Source organism: Somniosus microcephalus, unplaced genomic scaffold (assembly GCF_052327205.1).
Source record: "Somniosus microcephalus isolate GS21.2 unplaced genomic scaffold, FLI_Smic_1.0 unresolved_chr1, whole genome shotgun sequence".
NCBI classification, from domain to species: Eukaryota; Metazoa; Chordata; class Chondrichthyes; order Squaliformes; family Somniosidae; genus Somniosus; species Somniosus microcephalus.
The window spans coordinates 165,008,351-165,030,682 of record NW_028225179.1 but is presented as its reverse complement, the minus strand read 5'-3'; the positions used below and the strand labels follow the sequence as shown (position 1 = coordinate 165,030,682).

Sequence of the window (22,332 nt, the reverse complement as noted above, 5' to 3'; positions counted from 1 at the left end):
TATTCCCTTGCCTTATTTGTCCGTCCAAAATGCATCACCTCGCACTTTTCAGGGTTAAATTCCATTTGCCACTTTTCCGCCCATCTGACCAACCCGTTTATATCATCCTATAGCCTGAGGCTTTCCTCCTCACAATTTACCACCCCACCAATTTTCGTGTCATCTGCGAACTTACTGATCATACCTTTTACATTCTCATCCAAATCATTTATGTAGATCACAAACAACAAGGGACCCAGCACCGATCCCTGAGGTACCCCACTGGACACAGGCTTCCAGTCACAAAAGCAACCTTCGACCATCACCCTCTGCCTCCTGCCACTCAGCCAGTTTAGGATCCAACGCGCCAAGGCACCCTGGATCCCATGGGCTCTTACCTTCTTGACCAGTCTCCTATGCGGGACTTTGTCAAAAGCTTTACTGAAGTCCATGTAAACCACATCCACAGCATTTCCCTCATCCACCCCCCTAGTCACCCCCTCGAAAAATTCAATCAGATTTGTCAGACATGATTTACCCTTGACAAAGCCATGCTGACTATCCCCGATTAATCCTTGCCTCTCCAAGTGGAGACTAATTTTGTCCCTCAGAATTTTTTCCAATAATTTCCCTACCACAGATGTTAGGCTCACTGGCCTGTAATTCCCTGGTTTATCCCTGCTACCCTTCTTGAATAATGGTACTACGTTAGCTGTTCTCCAGTCCTCTGGTACATCCCCTGTGGCCAGAGAGGTTCTGAAAATTTGTGTCAGAGCCCCTGCAATCTCCTCCTTTGCCTCCCACAGCAGCCTGGGATACATCTCGTCTAGGCCTGGGGATTTATCCACTTTTTGGCCTGCTAAAACCGCTAGCACCTCCTCCCTCTCGATGCTAATATGTTCAAGTATGTCACAGCCCCCTTGCCCGATTTCTATGTCTGCATCGTCTTTCTCCATAGTGAACACAGATGCAAAAAATTCATTTAAAACCCCGCCTACATCATCTGGCTCTACACACAGATTGCCACTTTGGTCCCTAATGGGCCCTACCCTTTCCCTGGTTATCCTCTTGCCCTTAATATACTTATAAAACATCTTAGGATTTTCCTTTATTTTGCTCGCCAGTGTTATTTCATGGCCCCTCCTCGCCCTCCTAATTTCTTTTTTAAGTATGCCCCTGCATTTTTTATACTCCTCTAGGGCTTCTTCCGTCTTTAGTCTTTTGTAACTGCCAAAAGCCCCCCTTTTATTTCTAATGCATTTTTGTATATCCCTTGTCATCCAAGGTTCCCTTTGCTTGTTGGTCCCACCCTTGACCTTTACAGGAACATGTTGGCGTTGTACTCTCTCTATTTCCCTTCTGAAAGTCTCCCACTGTTTTGATGCGGATTTTCCTATAAGTAGCTGCTCCCAGTCCAATTTGGCCAGATCCTGCCTTATCATATTAAAATCGACCTTCCCCCAATTTAGAACCCTTATTTCCGGGCCGTCTTTGTCTTTTTCCATGACCACCTTAAATCTCACCGAATTGTGGTCACTGTCGCCAAAATGCTCTCCTACTGACACTTCCACCACTTGCCCGGCTACATTCCCCAGAATTAGGTCCAGTACCGCCCCCTCTCTTGTAGGACTTTCTACATGTTGGCTCAAAAAGCTCTCCTGGATGCACTTTAAGAATTCTGCACCCTCTAAGCCTTTCACACTCTGACTATCCCAATTTATATTGGGGAAGTTGAAATCCCCCACTATTATTACCCTATTATTTTCGCACTTTTCTGAGATTTGCCTACATATCTGTTCCTCTATCTCCCCCTGACTGTTTGGGGGCCTATAGTACACTCCCAGCAAAGTGCTTGCCCCCTTTTTGTTTTTAAGTTCTACCCATATGGCCTCATTAGAGGAACCCGCTAATATATCATCCCTCCTTACAGCAGTAATTGACTCCTTAATTAATATTGCAACACCCCCTCCCCTTTTACACCCCCCTCTGTCTCGCCTGAAGATTCTATACCCCGGAATATTGAGCTGCCAGTCCTGACCCTCCCTCAACCATGTCTCCGTGATAGCAACAATATCGTACTCCCATGTGTTCAACAACAACTTCAGTTCATCCACCTTATTTGCAAGACTCCTTGCATTAAAATAAATGCCTTCCAGCCCTGCCATATTCTCTTTTGCCTTCACATATTTGCTTTGCCTTCCCAGCTGACTTGTTTTTCCCTCTGTATTTGGCTGTAAATCACCCCCTACTATAGCTCCACTCTGTACCCCATCCCCCTGCCAAGTTAGTTTAAACCCCCCCCAGCAGTGCTAGCAAACCTCCCCGCAAGGATATTGGTTCCCCTCTGGTTCAGGTGTAAACCGTCCGACTTGTACAAGTCCCACCTTTCCCAGAAGCAGACCCAGTGATCCAGGAAACTAAAGCCCTCCCCCCTGCACCATCCCTTTAGCCACGCATTCATCTGTTCTATCTTCCTATTTCTATACTTACTAGCACGTGGCACTGGGAGTAATCCAGAGATTACAACCCTTGAGGTCCTGCTCTTTAATCCTTCACCTAGCTCCCTAAATTCTTGCTGCAGGACCTCATCCCTCTTTTTACCTATGTCGTTGGTACCAATGTGGACCACGACCACTGGCTGTTCACCCTCCCCCTCCAGAATGCCCTGCAGCCGCTCAGTGACATCCTTGACCCTGGCACCAGGGAGGCAACAAACCATCCTGGATTCACGTCTACGGCCACAGAAACGCCTATCTGTTCCCCTTACTATAGAATCCCCTACCACTATTGCTCTCCCACTCTTTTTCCCCCCTTCCTGGGCAGCAGGAGCACCGCCAGTGCCAGGAAGTTGGCTGCTGCTGCCTTCCCCTGGTGAGTCATCCCCCTCAACAGTATCCAAAGCGGTATACTTGTTTGAAAGGGGGATGTCCGCAGGGGTTCCCTGCACTACCGGCCTGCCTTTGTTGCTCCGCCTGATGGTCACCCCCTGTGCTGCCCTACAATGGACTGCTTCATTGTCTGAGGAGTTGTGAATGTTGCTGAACACTGTGCAGTCATCAGCGAATATCCAAATTTCTGACCTTATGTTGGAGGGAAGGTCATTGATGAAGCAGCTGAAGATGGTTGGGCCTAGGACACTGCCCTGAGGAACTCCTGCAGCGGTGTCCTGGGGCTGTGATGATTGATCTTCAACCACCACAACACAAATGTTAGGAGCAATTTCTTTACACTGAGGACTGATGCAACAGGGAATACTTTGCCACAGGGAATGGTTGAGACAGAGACCATTGCAACTTTCAAAGGAAATTAGATAAATTGTTTGTAGCAAATGTAAATGTTAATGGAGAGAGAGTGAGCAATGAGATTTGTTTTGGATTGATACAGATTTATAGAGAGAGAGCGGAACAGTGTGATTAATTTTGGAATGCCATAACACAGACATGATTGGCCAAATATCCTCCTTCTGGTCTGTAAATTTCTATGATCCTATGAGGGGTGAGTGGTGTTTGTCCATTATCTACCTCAGTCAATAGAGGAACATTGAGTGGCCAGAGCAAAGGTCCATAACAGCACAGCCAATTATTCTGTCCATTAACTTAAATTCAGACAGGCTCCATTAGGAAAATGTACTCCTCCCCACCCATCGCCCTGTATTTTCCATTCCAAAATGATCCCAAAGCTCCAGCACTGGAATAGGGAAATATGCCCACACTAAGAAATTTTGCACTGTCTGAGGCTGAAGCACAGTTTGCCACCTTGGTGTCATATCTGACCCTGAAATGAGCGTCCGATCACATATCTGCGGCATAACTAAGACTGCCTATTTCCACCTCCGTAACACCGTCTCCACCTCGCCTCAGCTGATCTGCTGCTGAAACATTCATCCATGCCTTTGTTACCTCGAGACCTGATTAGTTCAAAACACTCCTGGCTGGCCTCCCACGTTCTACCTTACGTAAACTTGAGGTCATCCAAAACTCGGCTGCCCATCGCACCAAGTCCTGTTCACCCATCACCCCTGTGCGCGCGGACCTACATTGGCTCCTGGTTAAGCAACACCTCAATTTAAAAATTCTCATCCTTGTTTTCAAATCCCTCCATGGCCTCGCCCCTCCCTATCTCTGTAATCTCCTCCAGCCCCGCAACCTCCCGAGATAACTGCGCTCCTCTAATTCTGCCCTCTTGAGCATCCCTGATGATAATCGCTCAACCATTGGCGGCCGTGCCCTCTGTTGCCTGGGCCCTAAGCTCTGGAATTCCCTCCCTAAACCTCTCCGCCTCTCTACCTCTCTTTCCTCCTTTAAGACGCTCCTTAAAACCTACCTCTTTGACCAAGTTTTTGGTCATCTGCCCTAATTTCTCCTTATGTGGCTCGGTGTCAATTTTTGTCTTATAATACTCCTGTGAAGCACCTTGGGACATTTTACTAGTTAAAGTATATATACAGGTTGTTGTAGTTGTTGTTGTAGTAGCCTTTGCTGCCTATTCTTCTTTGTCCTATTTACGGAGGTGAATTTCAGTGGAAGAACTGAGGGAACTGCAGAAAGACGGACTGAACTGAAATTCACCTACACAGTGTTTCACCATCAATTCAAAATAAACCACATATATCAGCCCTTCTTTAAATTTTGGAATACTTCCATAATTTATTCTGCAGAGTTGTTATGAGTTGGATTAACTGGTTTCTTCACCCACTGGTCTCATGGGCAATATATCTTTTTCTATCAGTTCTTGGGTATGTCAATGATGTTTCTTCCTTTCCTCTTCATCATCACTGTGCAAAGAACCCATTGTGTTGCTGGTCTTTCTCTGTTACCCCACTTCAGTTTCCTCATGTTGCTGCTGTTTATCTTTTTCATCCACCTGTGCAATCCCTTCTTTCTCATCATACTTCTGCTGAAATCTCCTTTGTCTGCTCCAAGTTTCTATTTCCCTCAGCCTTATTGGAAATAAGGGGCTAGATTTTCAGTTGCTTGCGCCAGCAGTTAGCGCCTTAAGAGAAGTGATTTTCGGGCGCTATGCGTGTAGCGCCCAGGCGCAGCGCAGTTTGCGCCCCGCCCCAAATTAAGTTGCCCGTTAGCGCCGGCGCAAAGTTTAGCGGCCGCCCGGATGCGCGCGCAGAAAATGACGTCACATCCTCGTGCAACACCCTTTGGCCGCCCCGAATCCAAACTTCAGTCGGACCGCCCCATTGTGCGGCTGGCGTCCAGAGCGTTTGTAAAATGGAACGCAACACACCCTGGGGAGTGCAAATTAAAGGGCACTCCTCCTGCACTATAAAAGGCTGTCTGCATGTGTTGTGTGGAAGGATCCAGTGTGTTGTTGTGAACGGTGTATTTATGTCCTCCTCCTCCTCCTCCTCCTCCTCCTCCTCCTCCTCCTGTTTCCCCCCCCCCCAGACTCTGCCTTTGAAAAAAACACATGCACCCTTCCCCTTTAAGAGCTCACTAGCACCAGAGTGTCTGCCGTGCGCTGCGCCCGAGCTCGGGTGTTGCGCTCTGCACCGCCGGCTTAGCGCCTAAAGATAGTAGTGGAACGCCTCTTTTAGCGCTCCACCAACCTCTTAGGGCGAAGCCACTGAATTTCCGGCAACGGGGCGCTACTTTGGGGCGGGCGCTAACTTCGGGCGGGCGCTAAGGTTAGCGCCCCAAAACTGTCTATACTGAAAATCTAGCCCAAGCTGTTTTAGCCTTTTAAAGTGCTTTGAAGTGATGCACTCCCTCTTCCCTCATCCTCGCTTTCCTGCCCCCACTGGCGTGCTCTTTCATCAGCTTGCTGCTCAGTCAATTCTGGCAATGTTTCGGCTTCCAGTTTCAGCACCATGCAATCAGTTTCTGAGCTTGTGTTCCTGTCAACCGTTGCTTGTTTTTAGTATTTTACTTTACCTTAAACTTTACACAGTCTTGGGATGATATTTATCCCAGTTTATCTGCCAGTGATTGGGATGGTTCAGGTCATCTTCACACAAATTTATTCATGTTTGCAGCCAAATGCGTTTTTCATACGCAGACCTGTGTCTGCTATGATCTACAGCTTACACTCTTACCTGTAAGAGTGAACTTGTGTAGTCTGCTGTAAGCTTAACAACCAGCCTTTTGCTGAAGTAGTCCACACCAGAAGATTGCAAAGGCCTGCCCACCATGTTTTTCTGATAGGCATAAAAACACCACATTGTCAGATCACGTTATTCAGGTTCAAACTAAGAGTCAATTTGAATTCTTGAATTAGCATTACATACAGGAATCTCTTTGGTATCCGGCACCGACAGGACCGGCGTGTTGCCGGTTAATCAAAAATTCCGGATGACGGAGAGGGTTATCTACCGAGGCTATTTTTAACAAAGAAAAATTTTAAAAATCAAGAAATGTGCAGTATACAGTAATTGGGTACTCACCTGCAGAACGTGGTGTTAAATGGATGGTGGAAGATGCTTGATTAAGTACAGTACTGCCAATTGAGGGTAATGCAATGCAATGACTGCCAGCAGCGTGGGAGACACACAGTACCCCTGTAAAATGGTGGATCAGAAGAGACTACCGGCAGCGCGGGAGACACACAGTACCCCTGTGAAATGGCGGATCAGAAGAGACTACCGGCAGCACGGGAGAGTCAGACTCCTGTTACAGGGGTATTGAGGTGTTCCGACTCCCGACAGCGCCAAGAAGCCGAGTAGTGGCAGTTTGGAGAACTACCCCCACTGACTAACTCGGCCACCGCGGGAGACTCGGACTCGGCAACATTGCCGGTTATTGAGGTGTTGTTTTCGGAGTGAGAATTTTGCCGGTTAATAGAGAATTCCAGTTATTTAGGTGCCGTTTCAACGAGAGTTTCCTGTAGAAGGTAAATAATAATAATGCTTGTTCTTATAAAAAAAAGATGCTTCCATTCCCTCCGCTCTCCTCTTACGTATTCAGAAAATGAAGCAGTAAATACGAGAAGCACGTCAGTGCTAGAGGAATGGGGGTTCATGCAGGGAAATATGGAGGGTGAAGATCATGGATTTAAGGGTGATAGAATTGGGGCCAGGGTGCGATATGAAGATCAGTTCAAGAATGTTAAATTTGATTCTCTAGGGTACAGGGAACCAGTAGAAGCTTGGTAAGGGAAAATGTGATGGGGAGGGGAGGGACTTAGCATGGGTGAGAATATGGGCTCCGTTCCATTGCTCAGTGAACAACAGTGCAATGAGCAAAGATTAGTTTTCTCTCTGTCAGTGCAATGGCCCGGCACAGCATCAGTTTCATTTTGTTTTGAAAGCACTCCCTTCATTTTATGTTGCCCGCACAATTAACACAGAATATATTGCATGCCCACCTGATGTGCATCCTCCATATAAATTAACTAGGAAATCTCCCAATGTACAAAGAATATTAAAAATGTATTCAATTTTTCCACTTTGTGTTTAGCTGGCAAACAAATATGGCAGCATATATACAGCTTTTTTGGGATCGCAGAAAATCGTGGTACTGGCAGGATTTGGGACGGTGAAGGATGCACTGATTGACCAGGCTGATATATTTGCTGGAAGATACGTTACACCAATCAATGAAGCAACCACTGAAAAATTGGGTAGGTCCATGATATTTTGGTTCACTCTTCAATTTGTATTTTATTGTGCCTTCCCCTAACTTGTCATCGTTCTACTTTTACTTTTTTCCATTGCATTGTCCAGGGGCTCTGCACAGTGGTAATCATAACCTCCATTCTGATGCAGCCATTTACTGTACATGTTGGCCCTGAACTTCGGGTCTCCACGGGTGAGTCCGCACGGGGTACTCACCCGTAGGCCCAATGGAAGTCCCGGTTTCGTGCATGCACTGCGCACTGCGCACTGCGCTGGAAACCGGCACTTCCATTCCCCTGAAAGCAGGGGTTCAGAGGTCGAACGCGTGCGCGGGAGAGGCAGCACGTGCGCATCGAACTTACATTTTTTTTTACAGGTTTTCCCGGGAGGGTAAGTCTGCAGAAGTTAGACATGTAAAAAGCAGTCGCAAGGCCTGCTTTTTACAAGGTAAGTGGTGAATTAATTAAAATTAAAACATTTTTTCCACAGGTTTATTATTTTTAAATACTTTAAAGAAAGGTAAGTTTATTTCTAGCCCCGTTAGAAAATAAAATTATTTTTTCAAAAATTTAAATTGTTTAAAATAGTTATTTCATGTAATTTATAGTTTATTTAAAAAATGTGTTTTTTTTAAAATGTATTTGAAGATTTAGTGATGTTTTGGGGCCCGTAATATTTCTAAGTTTTGACAGCACTTCCTGTCAAACTTATGAATGGAGCATTCCCTGCTCCGATTGGCTCCCCATGGCCCACGTGATCCCAGGGGACGCATCGAACTAACTGCGCCCCTGGGATACGCAAGCACCGCGCGCTGGCAGTTGGAGCAGGCCCAGGATCGGAATCCCACGCGGGCCCACAGCACAACGGCCGGTGCGCTAGGTAAGTGCAGGTCGGGGGCTTGCACCCGCGGGAAGCCCCCGACCCGAATTTCTGGGCCTTAGTTTATACTGATTAACATGTCCTCTAAAATATGAGGTAGAATAATGTCAGAGAAACACATTCAGCAATAATATGCGAATATCCCACAGTAATTTCATGGCCAATGCTCTTATTTCAGGATTTTTAAACAGTAATGTATCACCACTGAACCAGGAGCTCATTGCATTAAGGCCTTGTCTATAACCATATTTGCACAGAATAACTCATACAATGTTTATAACCTATAAATGACGGTTTCTGATAATAACTTACAAATGTTTAACACGCTGGACTGACTTTCCTTAATACACTCAGATGATATTCCTTCATGTGCTTGTATGATATCCCGCAACAAAGTTACATGATAATGCTTAACGTGTTCCTCTGGCATTCCCTAAAACACTCACATAGGCCTAGAAATTGGCCTGAGGCGCCCAAGCGGCGCAAAGTTCGCTTGTGCGCTGGAATTTGCGCCGCGCTCGCCGCATTAGCGATCGCCGCAAATTCAGTTGAAGTGCCCCTAGAGGGAGACGGGGCGCGGCTCGAGGCGCTCCGCGTCCCTCTTAGGGCGCTGGAAGTGAATTTCGCAGCGCTACATGCCGCAGCGCCACACGCTGCGGCACGGCACGCTGCGGTACTGCAGGCCTCCCTCCCCCTGTTAAGGGGGAGCCCCGATCGCGAGTGCCGGCAAAAGAGCCCGGCACCAAGGAGAAGTGCCGGGCTCTCGGGAAACAGCTGGCAATGCCACGGGGGGGGGGCGACCAGGAGGCCGGGGACGGAGGTGCTGGCAGGCGGCCGCCGAAAAAGCGGCCGCCCCGCACCGCCACCTTAACTTGCGCCTCTGCCGGCGCAGCAAGGCCCATGAACCGGGCGCGGGTAGCGAACGGCGCTACAGCGGCGTTCGCTACCAAATATCGCGATCGGGGCGCGAATGGGGCGCTGTGCACACCGATGATGTCATCGGTGGTGGCGCAGCGCAAAAGGCTAATGCCACCATTAACGCCCCTGCTGAATATCGCGGGAGGCGCAGCCAGTGGCGCTACAGCCACTGACTGCCTCTTTAGGCGCTAACAGGTGGCGCTACTCACCCAATTTTTCCCCCATAGTGTTTATTAATATATTTTGCATAACTCATTAAAACTCAGAATACATTCCTAAATACCAAGGGATGAAATTGCTTATTGCTGACAGATGACAGTACTTAATGCGCTCATGTCATTATTTGTAATGTTCTGATGGCATTCCTTAACATGTTGGGATGGCATTCCTTACATGCTAGGATAGCAATCCTTAATATGCTGGGATAGTTTTGCTTAACTTGCTAGGGTAGTTTGTTATATTCCTTAATATGCTGGGATCACATTTCTTAACATACTAGGATATCATTCCTTAATATGCTGGGATAGCATTCCTTAATGTGCTGGGATAGCTTTGCTTAATTTGCTAGGATAGTTTCTTATATTCCTTAAATGCTAGGATCACATTTGTTAACATACTAGGATATCATCCCTTAACATGCTATGAAAGCATTCCTTAGATGCAGGAATGTCATTCCTTAATATACTGGGATGAAATTCCTTAACATACTGGAATAACATTCCTTAATATATGGTGGACTGAGATGTTAGTTTCTGATAATCACAGAATAGGTTTGTCGTTTGATCTCTAACGTGTCGGTTGTTGCCAGAGCAACCAGATTAACCATTATTTTTGGTACAATTGTAGGTATGGTTTTCTCTGAGGGTGAAATGTGGAGACAACTGCGCAGATTCACATTATCAACTCTTCGTGATTTCGGAATGGGCAAGAAATCAATTGAAGAGAAAATAATCGAGGAAGCAGTATTCCTGGTCAATACATTTAAATCTTACAATTGTGAGTTTAATCTCTTTAATTGGTTGCATCGCAATTTACACATCCACATGTTTCAAATCTCACTCATCAGGGTTGTGCTTTGTTTGATTTACATTACCAGGAATATTACAAAGGGCCAAGAGAGAAGGTGAGATGAAGCACGAAGTAGAGGTTAGGTGGTGCAAACTGGGCTTTAAAGACCAGGAGGGGGAAAAGACTACAGAAGACCAAGAATTCAAAGTTTTAAGGCCCTGGGAAAAGATGAAATTGGACATGGGAGGGACAGGAAAATCAGGTGGAATCGCTTTTGCCGTCCATTGTACCACACGCCCAATATTCTGTTCTATTGAAATCAAAGGAACTGAATATCGGGCGGGGCATATAACAGGCGACCAATGCAATATTGTTTGTTTGGCATCACCACCCTTGTCCAATTTCACCACCAATAAATTGGAGTGGGACAGGGGACCCTGAGTCTGGATTTTAACACAGAGATGGTGCAAGGAAGAGAGGGATCTTTAGGCTGGACTATTTGGAGCATAAGAAGGCAGATATGAGGAACAGTAAGCACAGTTATGAAAATAAAATGGAGAGACATACGTAAGATTGTAGGAGTACATAAAAGATACAACACACAAACAGGCCATTCAGCCCAACCAGTCCATGTCATTGTTTACCCTGCATGCAAGCAAATACTTTTAATCACATTTACCCGATCTGTTCCCATATCCTTTCAACCCTTTTCCTTTATCCACATATCCAATCTAATCTTGAATGTCATCATTTAGAAAGGCACGGATTAATCAAGGACAGTCAGTATGGATTTGTTAAGGGAAGGTCGTGTCTGACTAACTTGATTGAATTTTTTGAGGAGGTAACAAGGAGGGTCCATGAGGGTAGTGCATTTGACGTAGTCTACCTGGATTCTAGCAAGGCTTCTGATAAGGTCCCACTTGGCAGACTGATCAGAAAAGTAAAAGCCCATGGGATCCGAGGGAAAGTGTCAAGTTGGATCCAAAATTGACTCAGTGGCAGGAAGCAAAGGATAATAGTCGACGGGTGTTTTTGTGACTGGAAGGCTGTTTCCAGTGGGGTTCCGCAGGGCTCAGTACTAGGTCCGTTGCTTTTTGTGGTATATATCAATGATTTAGACTTCAATGTAGGGGGCATGATTAAGAAGTTTGCAGATTATACAAAAATTGGCCGTGTGGTTGATAGTGAGGAAGAACGCTTTAGGCTGCAGGAATCTATCAGTGGACTGGTCAGGTGAGCAGAAAAGTGGCAAAAAGAATTCAATCCAGAGACGTGTGAGGTAATGCATTTGGGGAGGGCTAACAAGGCAAGGGAATACACTATAAATGGTAGGACACTGAGTAGCGTAGAGGAACAGTGGGACCTTGGAGTGCATGTCCGCAGATCCCTGAAGGTAGCAGGACAGGTAGATAAGGTGGTTAAGAAGGCATATGGGATACTTTATACTTTATTTGCCAAGGCATAGAAGAAAAGAGCAGGAATGTAGTGTTTGAACTGTATAAAACACTAGTTAGGCCACAGCTAGAGTACTGTGTAAATACTGGTCACCTGGGGGGCGATTTTCCCACTGGAGGCGAGTTTCGGTTTGGGTGGGTTTAAAACCCGCCTCCACTGATAGTTTTCAAAAAATTGCGATTTTTTTTCCCCTGATTGGCCACTTGATTTCAGAGGTGTGGGATGCCCTTGGTCAATTAGTGTTTGGGGACTGAAGCCCGCCTCTGCTGACATCACTTTTCCAGTCTGATTTTATGGCTTCTTGCTGCCTTGGCTCATTCCACAGGATTTCTGCCTAGGCTGCACCACCTGCAACATATTCTGAGAAACCACTATGTCCAATTTCAAGGCAAGGGCCTCCCCGAAGCTCTCGGATGAGGCGCTGCAAATGTTGTTTGAGGGGGTGACAGCTAGCAGGGAGCTGCTCTTCCACTCATCTCGGAGGAAGAGGCCTCCCAAAGAAACCAAGGCTGTGTGGGTACAGCTGGCAAGGGATATAACTTCCAGATCTGTGTGCAGTTTGGGAGAATGTTTCTGTGTATTGATGAAATGCCATCCCTGTTGGAAAGCATTAAAATGGTTTGATGCCAAAATGTTGGCGTTATGACATCTGTTCTTTCATCTTAAGCAGCTCCACATTGAGGGCTCCGCCACACTTGCGTTGTCAGGTTGGTGGCCTGAGTGAAAGGAAACCAGAGAGTCATGTTCATTGTCAATTATGTCTTAGGATGGAGCCAAAGATATGTGCCAACTTGGGCAACCTATGCGAATCTGGCCAGGATAAGTTCATCCCTTGCATCCCGGGCAGCCATGTGCTCGCGTGCTGCCGCTGCTGCTGGTCGATACACCGGCACTCTGACCTCCTCCTGATCCACTTCCTCCTCCTGCTCCTCCTCCTGCTCCTCCTCCTCCTCCTCCTCCAGATTCCCCTCCTCCTCCTCAGCCTCCTCCTCCTCATCTGATGAGGGCTGGAACTGAGCCACTTGCTCCTCAGGAAGCTGCAAGCCACAACATTGTGCGATGTTGTGCAGTGCACAGCAAACCACGACCATTCTGGAGACCCTGTATGGTGTCTACTACAGGACTCCACCTGATCGGTCAAGGCAACAGAAGCGCATCTTCAACAACCCAATGGTTTGCTCGATGATGGACCTGGTCGAAGTGTGGCTGGTGTTGTAGCGCTCTTCTGCCTCGTTCGCTGGCCTCCTGATCGGCGTCATTAGCCACTTCTTCAGGGGATAGCCTTTGTCACCAAGGAGCCATCCGTTAAGTTGGTTTGGCAGATTGAAAAGCGGAGGAACACTAGAGTGCTGTAGGATGAAAGAGTCATGGGAACAATCACAGAACTTGGCATAAACATGCAAGAACTCCTTCTTGTGGTTGCACACCAGCTGTACATTGAGGGAGTGGAAGCCCTTGAGGTTGACAAAGATAGCTGGGTTGTGATGGGGTGTCCTAAGGGCCACATGTGTGCAATCTATGATGCCCTGCACCATTGGCATGCCTGCCATATTTGCAAAGCCAACCGAACAGGCGGTTATACTTGCTTGATCCCTTGAGAACTGGATGTAATTGTGGGCCTTAGCAAAAAGGGCATCGGTAACCTACGTGATGCAACTGTGGGCGGCTGACTGGGAGATGCCGCTGATGTCTGCTGATGATCCCTGGAAGGAGCCTGAGGCAAAGAAGTTGAGTGCGGTGGTGACTTTGACAGCCACTGGTAAGGGGTGTCCACCCATTCCTCTGGGCACTAGGTCTTGCTGCAGCAGGCCGCAGATCTCTCGGACAACCTCTCGCGAAGTCTCAGCCTCCTTTGGCAGTGCTGCTCACTCATGTTGAGGTAGCTCATCCTCTGTCTGTAAACCCTCTGTCGGGGGTATCTCCTGCGGCGAGGTGCCTCGATGCGCTGGTGCCTTCTGCCCTGTGCAGCTTCAGGTGGCTAAGCAGGAGGTTGGGGCTCCTGCTGCTGTTGCTGCTGAGCTGCCTGAGCAGGAGGTTGGGGCTCCTGCTGCTGTTGCTCCTGAGCTGCCTGAGCAGGAGGTTGGGGCTCCTGCTGCTGTTGCTGCTGAGCTGCCTGAGCAGGAGGTTGGGGCTCCTGCTGCTGTTGCTCCTGAGCTGCCTGGTTCTGCTGCTGCCTTGGATGCTCCTCATCCTCATCTGAGGTCCATGGAGAAAGAAAACGAATGGTTCCAATGCTGCTTTCAGATGCCGCCATTGGGGAAGCGCTCATTGCAAGCGGGGAAAGGGTCTTCCAAGGAAGTCCCACAGTTGATAGATTCAAGCTGCAGCACCTCCGACTTCGGAAGGCCTTCTAAAAGTGCTGAAAGACCTTTTAAAGCAAAGATCTGGCACCTGCAAGTAATCCCTGATGAAATAAATGATGTATCGTTGGACCTGCAGCTGTGAGGAGATCACCCACGAGTCAACCCACCAGGTTTAGCTGGCATGGTTTAGGAAGGTTGTGGAACATGCCGAAATGCTCGAAAAATCACGAGGGCCACTCAAAATAGGCTGAGAGAGGCCCTTAACAAGCATTTAATCATCTTAACTAGTGCTATGGCCAGCTGGAGACGGGACTGTTTCCCGTCCTCCAAAACTGGCCCTGGCAAAATCCTGTGGAGGCGGGTCCCGAACCCGCCCTGATTGTTTCTCATTTTCCCGCCTCCAAACCCACCTCCTCGCCCCCCTAGAGTCATAGGGGGAAAAATTCGGTTGGTTTGCGCCTCCCATTAGTGCCTTAAGAAACATAGAAAGATAGAAACATAGAAGATAGGAGCAGGAGGAGGCCATTTGGCCCCTCGAGCCTGCTCCGCCATTCAATGAGATCATGGCTGATCATTCAAATTCAGTACCCTGTCCCTGCTTTCTCCCCATACCCCTTGATCCCTTTAGCCTTAAGAAATATATCCAACTCCTTCTTGAATATATTTAATGAACTGGCCTCCACCGCCCTCTGTGGCAGAGAATTCCACAGGTTCACCACTCTCTGGGTGAAGAAATTCCTCCTCATTTCAGTCCTAAATGGCTTACCCCTTATCCTTAGACTATGACCCCTGGTTCTGGACTCCCCGGCCATCAGAAACATCCTTCCTGCATCTAGTCTGTCCAGACCTGACAGAATTTTATAGGTTTCAATGAGATCCCCTCTCAATCTTCTAAACTCCAATGAGTATAAGCCCAATCGACACAATCTCGCCTCGTACGTCATTCCTGCCATCCCAGGTATCAGCCTGGTGAATCTTCGCTGCACTCCTTCCATGGCAAGAACGTCCTTCCTCAGGTAAGGCGACCAAAACTGCACACAATACTCAAGGTGTGGTCTCACCAAGGCCCTGTACAACTGTAGCACGATATCCTTGTTCCTGTACTCAAACCCTCTTGCTACGAAGGCCAACATACCATTTGTCTTCCTAACTGCCTGCTGCACCTGCATGCTTACCTTCAGCGACTGGTGCACAAGAACACCCAGGTCTCTTTGCACTTCCCCTTCTCCCAATCTATTGCCATTCAAATAATAATCTGCCTTCCTGTTTTTGCCACCAAAGTGGATAACCTCACATTTATCCACATTATAGTGCATTTGCCATGTTTCTGCCCAATCACCCAACCTGTCCAAATCGTACTGGAGTTTCACGACATCCTCCTCACAGCTTACCCTCCCACCCAGCTTTATGTCGTCTGCAAATTTGGAGATATTACATCCAATTCCCTCGTCCAGATCATTAATATATATTGTGAACAGCTGGGGTCCTAGGACCGATCCTTGCGGTACCCCACTAGTCACTGCCTGCCGCTCGGAAAATGACCCGTTTATTCCAACTCTTTGCTTTCTAGCCACCAACCAGTTCTCTATCCAAGTCAATACCTTGCCCCCAATCCCATGTGCCTTAATTTTGCACGCAAATCTCTTATGTGGGACCTTATCGAAAGCCTTCTGAAAGTCCAAATACACCACATCCACTGGTTCTCCCTTATCTATTTTACCAGTTACATCCTCAAAAAATTCCAGATTAGTCAAGCATGATTTACCTTTTGTAAATCCATGTTGACTTTGTCCGATCCTGTCACTGCTTTCCAAGTGCTCTGCTATTACATCTTTTATAATGGACTCTAGCATTTTCCCCACTACCGATGTCAGGCTTACCAGTCTATAATTCCCCGCTTTTTCTCTACCACCTTTTTTGAATAGTGGGGTAACATTAGCTACCCTCCAATCCATGGGTACTGTTCCAGAGTCTATCGAGTTCTGGAAGATGACCAGCAATGCATCTACTATTTCTAGGGCCACTTCCTTAAGTACCCTGGGATGTAGATTATCAGGCCCTGGGGATTTCCCGAACACCATTTCCCTACAAATACTGATTTCTTTCAGTTCCACCCTTTCATCAGACCCTATGTTCCCCGGCATCTCTGGGAGGTTATTTGTGTCCTCCTTTGTGAAGACAAAACCAAAATATGTATTTAGTTGGTCTGCCATTTCTTTGTTCCCCATTATAAATTCCCCTGATTCTGACTGCAAGGGACCTACGCTTGACTTCACCAATCTTTTTCTCTTCACATATCTATAAAAGCTTTTACAGTCAGTTTTTATGTTCCCTGAAAGCTTACTCTCATATTCTATTTTCCCTTTCTTAATTAATCCCTTTGTTCTCCTTTGTTGAATCCTAAACTGCTCCCAATCCTCAGGATTATTGCTTTTTCTGGCCAATTTATATGTCCTCTCCTTGGACCTTATGCTATCCCTAACTTCCCTTGTTAGCCACGGTTGAGTCACCTTTTTTGTTTTATTTAAGAGTACGCTAATGGGGCGCAAAGCAACTAGCACGTGTGCGTGGCGATGTTTGCGCCGCTCACAAAATTAACTGGACATTTTGCGGCGGTGCTAAACACTACCGCCATGATCTCCTGCGCCTGCAGATCGTGACGTCAGTCGAGTGTGCAACGCCCCGGACCGGATATTGAGTGGCGCCCCCTGTCTTACCACCTGCCACTAGCAATGACAGGTTGAGGGGAGCGTTTTGCAGTCTGGGAAGGGACTGGGGGAACGCTATTTAAAGGCGACCGCTTCCTACCTTTTTTTGTTGGCGAAATTTTTGCACCACGCATTCCTCGTGAGAGAGAGAGACTGCAGGAGATGTTCAAAGCTGTGTTGAGGAGTTTTGGGTACTGAGCAGCACTTTGCAGGTTCTTTCTGACTTGATCTTCCTAGCATCGATTTAGAAGAGAATATGGGGGCTGCACTCTGAGCTCTTTCCCTGGGCCTCTCCATGGTTCTTTCTAACAGATTTGATATACAGGTCTCTCCAGGCCGAGATTCAAGGCTGCAATGAGTAGGGTGTGGATGGAGAGCAAGATCGACCCTCCCCTTTAAGAACTGGCAGGTGGCGCCAGTGCGTCTGTGTTCCATTGCTGACTGACATCACATGAGCTTCGCCAGCGCTCTGAGGTAGCGCCTCGCTCCTCGGCCTTTGCGCCTTAAGACAGATGTGTAGCGGCTGATTTAGCGCTCCAATCACCTCCAGGGGCGATAGAAGCCAAGTTTGCAGTCGGAGGCGATAATTAGCGCCAGGTGCTAATCTTTGCGCCCGGCCGATAATTGCGCCCAAATGGGGCGATACTGAATTTCTCCCCCATAGAGTTATACAGCACAGAAAGAGACCCTTCGGCCCATCGTGTCCGCGCCGGCCATCAAACCCTATCTATTCTAAGCCCATTTTCCAGCACTTGGTCCCTAGCCTTGTATGCTATGGCGTTTCAAGTGCTCATCTAAAATGCTTCTTGAATGTTGTGAGGGTTCCTGCCTCTACCACCCTTTCAGGCAGTGAGTTCCAGATTCCAACCACCCTCTGGGTAAAAAAGTTTTTCCTCAAATCCCCTCTAAAACTCCTGCCCCTTACCTTGAAACTATGCCCCCTGGTTATTGACCCCTCTACTAAGGGGAAAAGTTCCTTTCTATCTACCCTATCTATGCCCCTCATAATTTTGTACACCTCAATCAGGTCCCCCCTCAGCCTTCTCTGCTCTAAGGAAAACAACCCCAGCCTGTCCAGTCTTTCTTCATAGCTGAAGAGCTCCAGCCCAGGTAACATCCTGGTGAATCTCCTCTGCACCCTCTCCAAAGCAATCACATCCTTCCTATAGTGTGACGACCTGAACTGCACACAGTATTCCAGCTGTGGCCTAACTAGCATTTTGTACAGCTCCATCATAACTTCCCTGCTCTTATATTCTATGCCTCGGCTAATGAAGGCAAGTATCCCATATGCCTTCTTAACCATCTTATCTACCTGTCCTGCTGCCTTCAGGGATCTATGTACATGCACACCAAGGTCCCTCTGACCTTCCTATGGTCCTACCATTCATTGTGTATTCCCTTGCCTTGTTAGTTCTCCCAAAATGCATCACCTCACACTTTTCAGGGTTAAATTCCATTTGCCACTGTTCTGCCCATCTGACCAGCCCGTCTATATCATCCTGTAGCCTGAGGCATACCTCCTCGCTATTTACCACTCCACCAATTTTCGTGTCATCTGCGAAATTATTGATCATACCTCCTACATTCATATCTAAATCATTAATGTACACTACAAACAGAAAGGGACCCAGCACTGATCCCTGCGGTACACCACTGGACACAGGCTTCCAGTCACAAAAACAACCTTCGACCATCACCCTCCTGCTACTAAGCCAATTTTGGATCCAATGTGCCAAATTGCTCTGGATCCCATGGGCTGTTACCTTCTTGACCAGTCTCCCATGCGGGACTTTGTCAAAAGCCTTACTGAAGTCCATGTAGACTACATCAACTGCACTACCCTCATCCACACACCTAGTCACCCCTTCAAAAAATTCAATCAAATTGGTTAGACATTATCTCCCCCTGACAAAGCTATGCTGACTATCCTTGATTAATCCTTGCCTCTCCAAGTGGAGACTAATTCTGTCCCTCAGAATGTTTTCCAATAATTTCCCTACCACTGATGTTAGGCTCACTGGCCTGTAATTCCCTGGTTTATCCCTACTACCCTTCTTGAATAATGGTACTACATTAGCTGTCCTCCGGTCCTCTGGTACCTCCCCTGTGGCCAGAGAGGTTCTGAAAATTTGTGTCAGAGCCCCTTCAATCTCCTCCCTAGCCTCACAGAGCAGCCTGGGATACGTCTCGTCAGGGCCTCGGGATTTATCCACTTTTAAGCCCGCTAAAACTGCTAGTACCTCCTTCCTCTCAATGCTAATTTGTTCAAGTATATCACAATCCCCCTGCCTGATTTCTATGCCTACATCGTCCTTCTCCATTGTGAACACAGATGCAAAATATTCATTTAAAACCCCACCTACATCTTCCGGCTCTACACACAGATTGCTGCTTTGGTCCCTAATGGGCCCTACTCTTTCCCTGGCTATCCTCTTGCCCTTATTATACTTATAAAGCACCTTGGGATTTTCCTTTATTTTGCCCGCCAGTGTTTTTTCATGCCCCCTCTTCGCTCTCCTAATTTCTTTTTAAATTACACCCCTGCACTTTCTATACTCCTCTAGGGCTTCCACTGTTTTTAGTCCTTTGTATCTGCCAAAAGCCTCCCTTTTTTTCCTAATCCATTCTCGTATATCCCTTGACATCCAGGGTTCCCTGGGCTTGTTGGTCCCACCCTTGACTTTTATGGGAACATGTTGCCATTGTACTCTCTCTATTTCCTTTCTGAATGACTACCACTGCTCTGATGTGGATTTTCCTACAAGTAGCTGATCCCAGTTCACTTTGGCCAGATCCTGCCTTATCATATTAAAATCGGCCTTCCCCCAATTTAGAACCTTTATTTACGGTCCATCTTTGTCCTTTTCCATGACTACCTTAAATCTCACCAAATTATGGTCACTGTCACCAAAATGCGCTCCTACTGACACTTCTACCACTTGCCTGGCTACATTCCCTAGAATTAGATCCAGTACCGCCCCCTCTCTTGTAGGACTTTCTACATGCTGGCTCAAAAAGCTCTCCTGGATGTACTTTAAGAATTTTGCACCCTCTAAGCTTTTCACACTCTGACTATCCCAGTTAATATTGGGGAAGTTGAAATCCCCTACTATTATTACCCTATTATTTCTACACTTCTCTGAGATTTGCCTATATATCTGTTCCTCTATCTTCCCCTGACTGTTTGGGGGCCTATAGTACACTCCCAGCAAAGTGCTTGCTCCCTTTTTGTTTTTAAGTTCTACCCATATGGCCTCATTAGAGGAACCTGCTAAGATATCATCCCTCCTTACTGCAGTAATTGACTCCTTGATTAATACTGCGACTCCCCCTCCTCTTTTACACCCCCCCCGCCTCTGTCTCGCCTGAAGATTCTATACCTTGGAATATTGAGCTGCCAGCCCTGCCCCTCCCTCAACCATGCCTCTGTGATAGCAACAATATCATACTCCCATATGTTCATCAACACCTTCCATTCATCTGCCTTACTCGCAAGACACCTTGCTTTAAAATAAATGCCATCCAGTCTTGCCATACTCCCTTGTGCCGTTACATATTTGCTCTGCCTTCCAGATTGACTTGTTTTTTCCTCTTTATTTGGCTGTGCATCACCCCCTACTATAGCTCCACTCCGTATCCCATCACCCTGCCAAGTTAGTTTAAACCCCCCCCAGCAGCACTAGCAAACCTCCCCGCAAGGATGTTGGTCCTGTTCCGGTTCAGGTGCAACCCGTCTGACTTGTACAGGTCCCACCTTCCCCAGAAACAGACCCAGTGATCCAGGAAACTAAAGACCTCCCTCCTCCACCAACTCTTTAGCCACGCATTCATCTGCTCTATACTCCTATTTCTATACTCACTGGCATGTGGCACCGGGAGTAATCCAGAGATTACAACCTGCTTTGAGGTCCTCCTTTTTAATCTGCTACCTAGCTCCCGGAATTCTTGTTGCAGGACCTCATCTCTCTTTCTACCTATGTCATTGGTACCAATGTGAACCACGACCTCTGACTTTTCGCTCTCCCCCTTCAGAATGCCCTGCAGCCGTTCAGTGACATCCTTGACCCTGGCACCAGGGAGGCAACATACCATCCTGGAGTCACATCTGCAGCCGCAGAAACGTCTGTCTGGACCCCTCACTATTGAGTCTCCTACCACTATTGCCCTTCCACTCTTACTCCTCCCTCCTTGAGCAGCTGAGCCACCCACAGTGCCGTGAACTTGGCTCTGGCTGCACTCCCCAGAGGAACCGTCACTTTCACCGTTTTCCAACGCAGAAAAACGGTTGTTGACTGAGATGCACTCTGGGGCTTTCCTGACTACCTGCCTGCCCCCCTTCTTCTGACTGGTGGTCTCCCATTCCCTCTCTGACTGCACTTTCTTATGCTACGGGGTGACCACGTCTAAAAACGTGCTATCCACGTAACTCTCAGCCTCGCGGATACACCGCAATGCCTCCTGCTGACACTCGAGCTCCGAAAACCGGATCTCAAGTTGGCCAAACCGTTGGCACTTACGGCACATGTGGTCATCCTGACTGCAAGAAGCCTCTAGGAATTCCCTGATTACAGGAAAGATGTGATTGCATTATACAGGGTACAGAGGAGATTTACGAGGATGTTGCCAGGACTGGGGAACTGGATTGGATAGGCTGGGATTGTTTTCTTTGGAACAGAGGAGGCTGAGGGGAGACTAATCATCATCATAATCATAATGAACTTTATTGTCATTGTTAGTGCACAAGTGCAGTACAACGAAATGTAGGCTTGCGGCTCCTGAGAGTGTACATTTAGATTAAGACATTTAAACATTCAACATACATTTGGCTTGTAATACATTAACATAAACATAGCCATAATAAAGTGCATTGGCAGATGTGCAGGCTTTAGAGTTTATTTGTGGAGTTCAGTAGGATGACGGCCCTGGGAAAGAAGCTGTTCCTGAATCTGGTCGTTCGGGTGCGAATGCATCTGTAGCGTCTCCCAGATGGCAGGAGGGCGAACAGACTGTGGCTGGGGTGGGTAGGGTCTTTGATGATGGACCGTGACCTCCGTAAACAGCGTTTCTGGTATATGTGCTCTATGGTCGGTAGCCGGGTGCCGGTAATGCGTTGGGCAGTTTTGACTACCCGCTGCAGGGCTTTCCGGTCATAGTAGCTACAGCTGCCATACCATACTGTGATACAGTTCGTCAGGATGCTCTCTATTGTGCAGCGGTAAAAGTTAGAGAGGATCAGGGGTGACGGGTTACATCCCTTCAGCCTCCTTAGGAAATATAGGCGCTGCTGGGCCTTCTTCACCAGAGAGGAGGTATTGAGGGACCAGGAGAGGTCTTCCGTGATGTGGACTCCGAGGAACTAATTGAGGTGTATAAAATTATGAGAGGCCTAGATAGCGTGGATAGGAAGGACCTATTTCCCTTAGCAGAGAGGTCAATAACCAGGCGGCAGAGATTTAAAGTAATTGGTAGAAGGATTAGAAGGCAGTTGAGGAGAACCTTTTTCACGCAGAGGATG

At 47.4% G+C, this 22,332-nt stretch overlaps 1 protein-coding gene across 1 annotated transcript in view; it reads left to right on the top strand.

Annotated features, from left to right (window-relative positions):
• The window catches only part of LOC147096471 (cytochrome P450 2K6-like), an 81,519-nt gene that overhangs the window by 14,432 nt on the left and 44,755 nt on the right, over window positions 1-22,332 (top strand). Inside the window, exons 2-3 of the mRNA XM_085975262.1 lie at window positions 7,386-7,548; window positions 10,187-10,336. Of these exons, the coding sequence (XP_085831388.1) occupies window positions 7,386-7,548; window positions 10,187-10,336 (313 nt within the window). The remainder of the gene's footprint in view (window positions 1-7,385; window positions 7,549-10,186; window positions 10,337-22,332) is intronic.